This window comes from Canis lupus, chromosome X (genome assembly GCF_003254725.2).
Source record: "Canis lupus dingo isolate Sandy chromosome X, ASM325472v2, whole genome shotgun sequence".
Lineage (NCBI taxonomy): Eukaryota > Metazoa > Chordata > Mammalia > Carnivora > Canidae > Canis > Canis lupus.
Genome location: NC_064281.1, coordinates 50,646,983 through 50,657,622, shown reverse-complemented (window position 1 = coordinate 50,657,622; position 10,640 = coordinate 50,646,983). Strand labels below are relative to the sequence as shown.

General features: G+C 40.7%; 1 protein-coding gene across 3 annotated transcripts in view; it reads right to left on the bottom strand.

Moving 5' to 3' along the window:
- Positions 1-8,244: 8,244 nt before the first annotated feature.
- The window catches only part of MSN (moesin), a 66,534-nt gene continuing 64,138 nt past the window's right edge, over positions 8,245-10,640 (bottom strand). For all 3 annotated transcript variants that reach the window (XM_025466056.3, XM_025466055.3, XM_049107483.1), the window contains one exon: positions 8,245-10,140. In XM_025466056.3, the coding sequence (XP_025321841.1) occupies positions 9,976-10,140 (165 nt within the window). In that variant the 3' untranslated portion in view covers positions 8,245-9,975. The remainder of the gene's footprint in view (positions 10,141-10,640) is intronic.

The window sequence follows — 10,640 nt, the reverse complement described above, 5'->3', positions numbered from 1 at the left end:
AGGGGACTTGAAGGGACCTGTAGGTTAGTACAGCGGAGGCCTCATAATCACCAGCTTACCAGTTCTTTCACTGTCTGATTTTGGGTAAATCTGTCCTTCAGTTTCCACATTTAAAATTCATTCATTTATTCAACAAATGTTTACTGAGCACCTAGTATGTGTCAGATATTGTTCTAGATGATGGGGATATGGCAGTGAACAAAACACAAAAGTCTCTGCTCTGTTTATATTTTAAGCTTTAAAATAAAAGTCTTACTTTCACCATGTGAAATCTTGAAAAGTGCCTCCCTTCCTCAGATTCCATAAGGCCCTATTAAGGAGATAATTTGTTGGTCTCTATGCCTGTCTGCATACCCTTAAAGTGTTTCTATTGACATTTCCTTAGCTGCACGCACCTTCAATGATACTCTTTTCCATCGCTCTAAGGATCACTTTCTAAGCCAAACAACAAACACACTTTCATTTCCCCAACTGTTCCCAAAAGATCAACCCATGTGGAAGAGGGTCCAGGACCTGCCTTCATCTACCATGAACACATACCCTATTACCTTGCTGCCCTGTCCCAAATGCAGCTTGGTATTATTTTGTAGACTTAGCTGAGCATTGTTCCAGGCACAGTGTTGGACTGGAAATCATTGCAAAAAATTGGAGTTGTAGATGGGCATCTCTGCATTCATTATAGATATCCAAGTTAAAGAGAAACAGGCTAATAACAAAGTTTGTCTCTCAACTCATAAGAAACCTCTGAAGGAAAGACCTGGATCCTAGTCTTAATTCTGTCACAGTTTCATTACCTCAAAGTGGGACTTCGTGATGAAAGGCAGTATCCCAGCCAAGGAGGGGAATGTCCCAGAGTGAAAATGCTGAGGGTGGCTACAGAACTCTAAGTCTACAATGTACATTACTAGACTGGTATCATAAAACCTATAGCAGAGCTTAGTAGCCTCAAAACCCTATGAATAAACGGATACAAGATGGTAATATAGGAAGATCTTTAATTCACCTCCTCCCAAGGACAAAAAAAAAATCTATGGGTATGAAAAAAATTTCCTCTAAAAAATTCCTGGAAACTAGATAAACATCACTTCCACAACAATAGATTAAAAGGCTGCATCAAGACAGGTAGGAGGGGCAGAGACACACTCTTTCCAAAAACCCCATCTGAAGTGTGGCAACCTATAATTGGGAGCAATCTTAAAAGCATGGACCTTCTCCCCGAGGAGCAAGGAGTTTGTCCCTCACATCAGGTACCACCACTCTTGGATTCTGCACTAGAAAGACAATCCCCAAAAATATTTGCCTCTGAAAACCAATAGGAATATGTCCAGGAGAACCATAGTACTGTAGGGAATGAAGAACCTGCTCTTAGTGTTTACATGCAGGCTCACTCATCCCAGACCCCAGGACAAAAGCAGTAGTTTGAAAAGCACCATGTATGTATGTGAAGACCCACTTATTAATCTTAACATGGGCAGGAACCTGTTTGGGCTCTCTCCAGAAAAAGAAGTGTTGGTTGTTGCCATTTTTGAGATCTCATTCTACTTGGCCAATTCTGGGGCTGGGAGGCCCCGTTTTGCCAATCTCACTCTAACATGCTAGTGCCACTGAGCAAGCGCCTTCCACCCATGCCACAGCTGTGCCACAGTCACCAAGTGAATGTCTCACATCCCCACCATGCTGCAGTCACACTACTGCTAGTGAGGCAAGCATCCCATAGCCCCAAAACTGCAGCCATGCCACAGCCAACTAAGTGTGCTCCACATTCCCCTGCACCACAGACATAGCCCTACCACAGCCAGTAAGTGTGTGCAGCCAACACAAGGAATGCCCCTTGAGTGGCTAAGTCTAGCAGCCAAAGGAAAATGCACCTTTGGGACTCACAGATCATCTCCTACGCAAAATCATTTATGTAGGACTAACAGAGGTAGCTATTTCACCTAATACATGGAAAAATATAGACAAATAGGCAAAATGAGAAAGAGGAATGTGTCTGAATTGAAAGAATGAGAAAAAAACTCAGAAAAAGACCTTAATAAAATGGAAATAAGTAATTTAAAAGAGTTCAGGGTAGTGGTCATGAAGTGCACTCCAAACTTAAGAGAAGAACAGATGGACACAATGAGAACTTCACCAGAGATAGAAAATATAAGCAATTATCAAACAGAAGTCACAGAGCTGAAGAATACAATAATTAAATACACTAGACACTAGAAAAATACACTAGAGGGGTTCAACAGCAGATAGGATGAAGCAGAACAGATCAGGAAGCTGAAAGACAAAGCAATGGAACCCACACAGACAGAGGAGCAAAAAAGAAGAGTTATAAAAAGGAAAGATAGAGTCCAAGATGGTGGCATAAAAAGATCCTGAACTCACCTCTTCCCATGGACACAATCAATATACATTTATATCAATTCCTCATGAAGAACTGAAGGCTGATTGAACAGCTTCTGAAGAACAAATGATAGAGGGACCACAAAGAGAAGAGTAGGCGAGATGGAGACATGGTAATGACAGGAACTTCACCACAGTGCACTGACCTGCAGTACATAGGGAGAAAGATCTCTGAGAGGCCTGTGCAGACTTACTTGCACTGAATCACAGTGGAAAAATAGTGGTTTAAAGGGTAACTAGCAAAGTGCAAGGTAGCAAAGAGTAGGGGTCCTCCTTTCATCTGGTCCCCTTAATTTAGCTAGATAACTATCAAACCATCCAAGAACACTATCAATTCAAACTGAGATGTATGGAAAGAATGCCTGCAACTCTACAAATGCAAAAGTGACCATTTTTCTCAAGGTAGGAGCACAGAGAAGAGAAACCTAGGGGATATATCAGAAAATAAACAGCAAGGGGAGGGAGCCTTTGTAAATTGGCTCCAGGAAAGTGATAGAACTCTGAAGCTCAAAATTGGAACCTATAGAAAGCTGCTCCTGTGAGAGACTTCCCTACCTGAAAGGTACTCAGCAGTGAAGTGGGACAGAATTGCAGGTGGGGCAGTGGGATGTCAATATTCCTGGAGGCACAGAAAGAACAGGGATGCCTGAGCCAGAAGAGCCCAAGAATTGGAGCAGGGAAATGGGTTTAGGTCAGTGAGCCCAGAAGGAGGCTCAGCTTGTTTTGCCATAAAGGGCAAACTACATCCAAATCAGGTGACTGCTCATTGTGTGGGGTCCCTGAAAAGGACTGGAATAAAGCAACCCTCCACCTTCCTCTGGGAGAGATGGAGTAGGTGTGCACTCAACTGTGTAAACACTCTCCATGCCAGGGCTCTGTAATGCACAGAAATGGAGTGACCCTCCACTACCTCTGGGAGGAGTAGAGTGGATGCATGAAGGAGTGGGCAAAGGCTTTATCTGCCTTAGCCCTACAGATCGCACAAATCCGTGTCTCTGCCTGTCCCTGGGGAGGATTTGAGTGGTTGGGCACCATGGAGTTTGGCACAGAGTTTGGCACACAACAGGATCTCTCAGTTCCGGGGCTGGAGATTGGGGTGCAGCCATTTTTATGCTCACCCTCTAAAGAAGCAGGGAAAGCCTCCAGGGAACAAAGGCCTCACACAGCAGACAGCTTACATTGAGCTGGCACCTCCACCCAGGAACAGACACCTGAGAATCAGTGCAACAGGCCTCTCCCCCAGAAGACTAGCTGGAAGAACAGGTGAACAACAAGTTTGCTGACCAAACAGGACTGGAAAAATCCAGGGTTAGGGGAAAATAGTATATAGAACTTGAAGGGGTTTTTTTTAATGGTTTATCTTTCAGTTTAAAAATTTCAAAGTTTTCTTTCTTCTCATTTCAACTAGTATCTTATTTTATTAACTCTTTGTTTCTAAGTCTTTTTATTTTTTATTTATTTATTTTTTTAAATAAATTTATTTTTTATTGGTGTTCAATTTGTCAACATACAGAATAACACCCAGTGCTCATCCGTCAAGTGTCTAAGTCTTTTTAAACTTTCATATGTTACAATTACATGTTATAGATATAGTCTTCATTTTTGGCTTCCTATCAGTGTATTCAATTTTATTTTTGTATATATGTTTGCTTTATTTATAATTTTGGAATTTAGAATCTTTTAACAGAGACCAAAATATCCTCAGGAACAAGTGGATCACCTTGCTTTGTACATTCTGTGAGATTATATTCTTTTCACTCCCCCATTTTGCCCCCCCATTTAAAATTTCTCTCTTCTCTCTCTCTCCCTCTCTCTCTCTCTTTCTCCCCTTTCCTTTGTCTTTTTTCTTTTATTCTCTAGTTTCTGACCTCTTTGGAATTGTCTAGTGTATATTTTGCAGAATACTACCAAACCAAATTCAACAATACATTTAAAAATCAGTCACACACACACAAAAAAAATCAATCACCATGATCAAGTGGGATTTATTCCTGCTATGTAAGGGTGGTTCAATATTCGTTAATCAATCGACATTATATAGCACATAAATAAGAGAAAGGATAAAAACCATATGATTTTTTGAATAGATACAGTAAAAGCATTTGACAAAGTACAACATCCATTCATGATAAAAACTCTCAACAAAGTAGGTTTAAAGGGAATATACCTCAATATAATAAAGATTGTTATATTAAGAACCCACAGCTAAATCATACTCAATGGGGAGAACCTGAGAGCTTTCACCCTAAGGTCAGGAATAAAACAAGGATGTCCTTTATCACCACCTTTAGGTAACACAGTACTGGAAGTCTTAACCACAACAATTAGACAACAAAAAGAAATAAAAGGCATCCAAACCACTAAGGACAAAGTAAAAATCACTATTTTCAGATGACACAACGCTATGTAGAAAACCCAAAAGACTCCACCAAAAAAAATGCTAGTACTGATAAACACACTCAGTAAAGTCACACCACACAAAATCGATGTGCAGAAATCTTTTTTAAAGAGATTTTTATTAATTTATTCATGAGAAACACAGAGAGAGAGAGAGAGAGGCAGAGACACAGGCAGAGGTAGAAGCAGGTTCCATGCAGGGAGCCCAATGTGGGACTCTATCCCGGGACTCCAGGATCTCGCCCTGGGCCAAAGGCAGGCGCTAAACCGCTAAACTGCTGAGCCACCCAGGGATCCCCCAATGTGCAGAAATCTGCTGCATTTCTATATACTCATAATGAGGCAGCAAAAACAGAAATTAAGAGAACAATTCCATTTACAATCGCACCAAATAAATAAGACACCTAGGAATAAACCTAACCAAAGAGGTGAAAGAACTGTACTCTGAAAACTATAAAACACTGATGAAAGAAATTGAAGATGACATAAAGAAATGAAAAACATTCCATGCTCATGGATTGGAAGTATAAGTATTGTTAAAATGTCCATACTACCCAAAGTGATCTATACATGTAATGCAATCCCTATCAAAATACTAATAGCATTTTTCACAGAGTTAGTACAAACAATCCTAACATATGTATGGAACAACAAAAGATCCTGGGTTGCAAAAGCAATTTGTAAGAAGAAAAGCAAAGCTGGATGTATCATAATTCCAGATTTCAAGATATATTACACAGCTGTAGTAATCAAAATAGTATGGTATCGGCACAAACATAGACACATATATCAATGGAACCAGAAAGAAAACCCAGAAAAGAACCCACAACTATATGGCCAATCAATCTTTGAGAAAGCAGAAAAGAATATCCAGTGGGCAAAAGACAGTCTCTTCAAGAAATGTTGCTGGGAAAACTTGTCAGCTACATGCAAAAGAATGAAACTGGACCACTTTCTTACACCATACACAAAAATAAATTCAAAGTGGACTAAAGACCTAAATCTGAGAACTGAAACCATAAACATTCCAGAAGAAAGGACAGGCAGTAATGTCTCTGACACTGGCCATAGCAATTTTTTTCTAGATATGTCTTCTGAGGTTAGGGAAATAAAAGCAAAAATTAACTCTTGGAGCTATATCAAAATAAAAAGCTTCTGCACAGTGAAGGAAACAATCCACAAAACTAAAGGCAACCTACTGTATGGGAGAAGATATTTGCAAATGACATATCTGATAAAGGATTAGTACCCAAAATATATAAAGGACTTATATAAATCAATACCCAAAAAACAAATAATCCAATTAAAAATTGAGCACAAGAAATTAACAGACATTTCTCCAAAGAAGATAACCAGATCACCAACAGACATATGAAATGATGCTTAACATCATTCATCATGAGGGAAATGGAAATCAAAACTACAATGAGATATCACCTCACATTTGTCAGAATCGCTAAAATAAAAAACTCAAGAAACAACAAATATTGGCAAAGATGTAGAGAAGATGGAACCCTCTTGCACTGTTGGTGAGAATGTGAACTGGTGAAGCCACTGCGGAAAACATTATGGAGGTTCCTAAAAAGTTAAAAATAGAACCACCCTATGATCCAGCAATGGCACTACTGGGTATCTATCCCCCCAAAAATGCAAGGACACTGATACAAAGGGATACTTGCACCCCTATGTTTATAGCAGCATTATTTGCAATAGTCAAATTATGGAAGTAGCCCAAGTGTCCATTGACAGATGAATGGATAAAGAAGTGATGTGATACACACACACACACACACACACACAGGAATATTATTCAGCCAGAACAAAAAATGGAATCTTGCCATTTGCAATGACATGGATAGAGCTAGGGAATATAATGCTAAGTAGGTCAGTCAGAGAAAGACAAATGCCATGTGATTTCACTTGTGTGGAATTTAATAAAATAAGCAAAGGAAAAAAAAGGAGAGAGGGGCCAACCAAGAAACAGACTCTTAGCTATAGAGAATATATTGATGGTTACCAGAGAGGAGGTGGATGGGGGAGATGGGTGAAATGGGCAATGAGCACTGGGAGATGTATGCAATTGTTGAATCATTGTATTGTATACCTGAAACTAATATAACACTATATGTTAACTATACTGCAGTCAAAATAAAATTTAAAAATTTTTAAAAAGTGTTAAAAAATAGTATGTCTTCAGAGTAGTGGTTCCCAAGTCTGTCTACACATTGGAATCATCAAATGTACTGATGCCTATATCCCACTACTACAGATTGCAATTTGATCTGAGCATGTGGTCTAGGCTTTTCAATCTTTAATATTACAATGTGCAGGGACATCTGGGTGGCTCAGCGGTTGAGCATCTGCCTTTGGCTCAGGGTGTGATCCCGGGATCAAGCTCCATGTCGAACTCCCTCCATGGAGCCTGCTTCTCCCTCTGCCTGTGTCTCTGCCTCTCTCTCTCTCTCTCTCTCTCTCTCTCTCTCTCTCTGTGTGTTTCTCATGAATATGTAAATAAAATCTTTAAAAATAAGAAAACTTTATTATAAAAAATCAAATAAAATTCCACTGTGCAGACAAGTTCAGGTGTTCTGGCTCAAAGGTTTGTTGTGAAGGATTTAAAGCTCACAGAATACATAGTTTGCTTTTTCCTCCAAGTGTTGATTCACCAAGAAGGAGACTGGTAAGTAAGATAATGTGCCAGGTTCAAGACAGCCTAGTAATTATCCGGGTCTCAGTTTCCTCATCTGTAAAACTGGCATAACCCCATTTAGGTTTCAAAACTAATGTGTTTTGTAAGCCATAAGGAACTTCCCAACAGCTTTTTTACATATATATAATATTTATATGTAATATATATATTATATATATATATATATATATACACACACAATCTCTCTCTCTCTCACACACACACACACACATACACACACACACACACTCCATCCTCACTTCACACTCCACTCCCCTTTTACAACAGGGCTCAAGGTAATCTTTCTTTCTGACCTTCACTGGTACTGCAATAAGTAACAGTAGTAGGAAGTTGGCAAGCCTGGAGGACTTCCTGACAAGAAGACAGGACAGAGCCTAACTATCCCAGGAGGAGTCTAGAGAACAAACCATCCCTCACAAACAACTCTAAAGTCCCAAGTGCAAGCGAGCCACAGAGCATCACATGGTCAACGCAAGGCCCACCTACACTACAACAGTTGGCCTGGAGTTGTGGAAAGGGCATAAGTGATTAAGACAGTTCTGTGCCCTCGGGTAGTTATTCTTCTTTTTCAAGTCCATTGTCCCCTTTTTAAAATGAGGATAGTTATATGCATTCTCCATAGGGCTGAAATGAGGATGAAATGAGACCAAGGATTGGAAGGTGGTCTACAGAATGGAAATTACAGTGAAGTATATTATAGCCACCCACTGATACCACGCACACAAAAAAAATCAAGTCACAGAGAAGTCTTCCTAAATTTTATTGGCACTGAAATAGAACATGGGTTGAGCATAAACCTCTCCAAAAAACAATTTTTTTAAACCCCAAAGATACACACACACAAAAAAAACCCTGAATACAAAATCTAACCTTTATCCCCAGCCTCCCTGTGGATGTGTTTATTGTCCTTAAGGCAGCTAGATTGCCCCACAATTCCAGGTTTGAATTTAGCCAGTATAGGGCATATCACCAAGATAGCATCAATATAATTCACAGCAATGCACATAAGACTCCCCAAGGTCAGGCGGGATGGAGTCATGGAGGAATCGAAGTCAAGGGCTCTGGGCTAGGGGCACTGCATGGAGGGACAGTATGAACTTTAGGGACTGAACTCTGGGGAGAAGAGAAAATAAAAAGAACAACAAAACCAAATACTAAGTACTTTAAGAATGGACTATATGACCTATGGTGACAGGTGACATCACTAATACTGAAAGTTTATTACAATAATGTTTCTGGCAAAATAGTCTTTTAAAATATAGTATATGCTTCCCAGGTATGGGGTGGTAAGGAAATGAGGCCAAAATGATCCCGCCTCAAAACTATTATCTTCTAAGAGTATGTTAGCAAGAAACACAGAAATCATTATTGAATTAGATGCCACTAGAATATATAATTCTGGTAGAGAATAAAAGAGCACACATGAAATAAAGAGGAGGAGGTTACTCTTGTGTTGAGAGAAAGAGGTTAGAGTGTAGAAGGGATCAGGTCAAAGTCTCCAATAGCTCTCTGAAGCCCAATGTGAACATTTCCCCTCTTTGGCAAGACTCCTGGATAGGGCTGGCTAGGTTTTTGGGTAACCATCCCTACCATTCTAGCTGGAGGTAATTGGGAACTAGAATGCAGAGGGGCAGATCCCAAGAAGGGAAGAACCCGGAGTAATAGTAAGGGATACCTTTGCTCATAGAGTTCACTTGAAACAAGCCTAGGTTCCCATAAGGCATGGGGGAGGATCTTCTAACCAGTCTTGCCTGAATAGAATGGCCAATAAGTTTCTAAGATGTTGGTGAAGTCTCTTGAAGGTACTGTCTCCTCCCATCTCACTGTGGGGAGAAGCTGAATTCCTGAACTCAGGGACAAGACTTCTAAGAATTGAGTTTGTAACAGGTCCAAACTGGGAGGTATAGGGAAGAATGACTGAACATCTCTTTAGCTTCCAATCATTACAAACCCTACATAACTCTAGAAGAAATGGACATTGGAAGGTCTAATCCTAGGTCAATTGACATCCTAGAGTATATACCTAGGGCCCTGCCTCCTTCCCTAAACCTTGTGCTATTCCAATTGTGCAAATCACAGGACCCTGAAAAGAAAGGCAGTTACAAGGCAGGGATGAGGGCTAGTTTTCAATCTACACCATGTTTTGGTTCTAGAGAACAGTAAATGTGGGGGTATTTCCCCAATCAAGTGGGAAGTGCCTCTGAGCAAGGGAAGTGGTCTTTTCTAAGTAAGCTAGATTAAAATGTGACAGAGAGGGAAGAGAGGGCCCAATTGGCACCATAGTAGGCCATTTATTTGCCCAAGGAAGTGAGTGAGGGCTGAGGGGCTAGGTTTGGTCCCATAGTGGCACTGAATGCTTAGCATGACTCCAGGGCTGCTCTAGTTAGTGGCTTCAGCACAGTGTGAGCTAGCAAGAGTACAGGAGTGTGGGGGCAAGGGAGAAGGGAGGGGAGTCCCTAGAGGCTGGGTGAGCATTACATGGACTCAAACTCATCAATACGCTGCTTGGTATTGCCCTGCCGGATCTGACGCAGGGTCTTGTATTTGTCTCGGCCAAGTCGCATGTTCTCAGCATGGATCATATCATTGGCAGTCTTCTTGGACTCATCACGGGCATTGGCCAGTTCTGAAGTAAGGGCCTGTGAGAGTGCAAGGGGTATGAGGTGTTAATGGCTTGCTCTTGCTTTCCCTCCCCCTATTTAACCAGATTCAATCTCTCTCTCTCTCTCTCTCTCTCTACACATAGACACACACACACACACACACACACACACACACACGCACGCACTTCTTCACTCCTCTCTTTCTACACAAAACACACACATTTTTGAGGGCCATTTTTAGCTCTGTTGGGACTGCAGTGAGGGAAAAGAATAAAACAAAATCTCCACAAACTTAGGGGGCCAATTGATTGGTGGTAAGTATTCTCTGAGAGTAGAAAAATGTATCAAAGATTCAGCTAGAAATTGGGTCAGGGTATTTTCTGAGTACAAGAGGTAAATGGAGCATGGGGCAAAAAAACAAAAGTAAGAGGTAGCCCAAGGTCTGATGAATAAGTGATGGACGTCTATCCATAAAACTCTTGTTAGAAAAAGGCTCCAACTCCCATACTCCATTGAGACAGGCTAACCTAACCCCC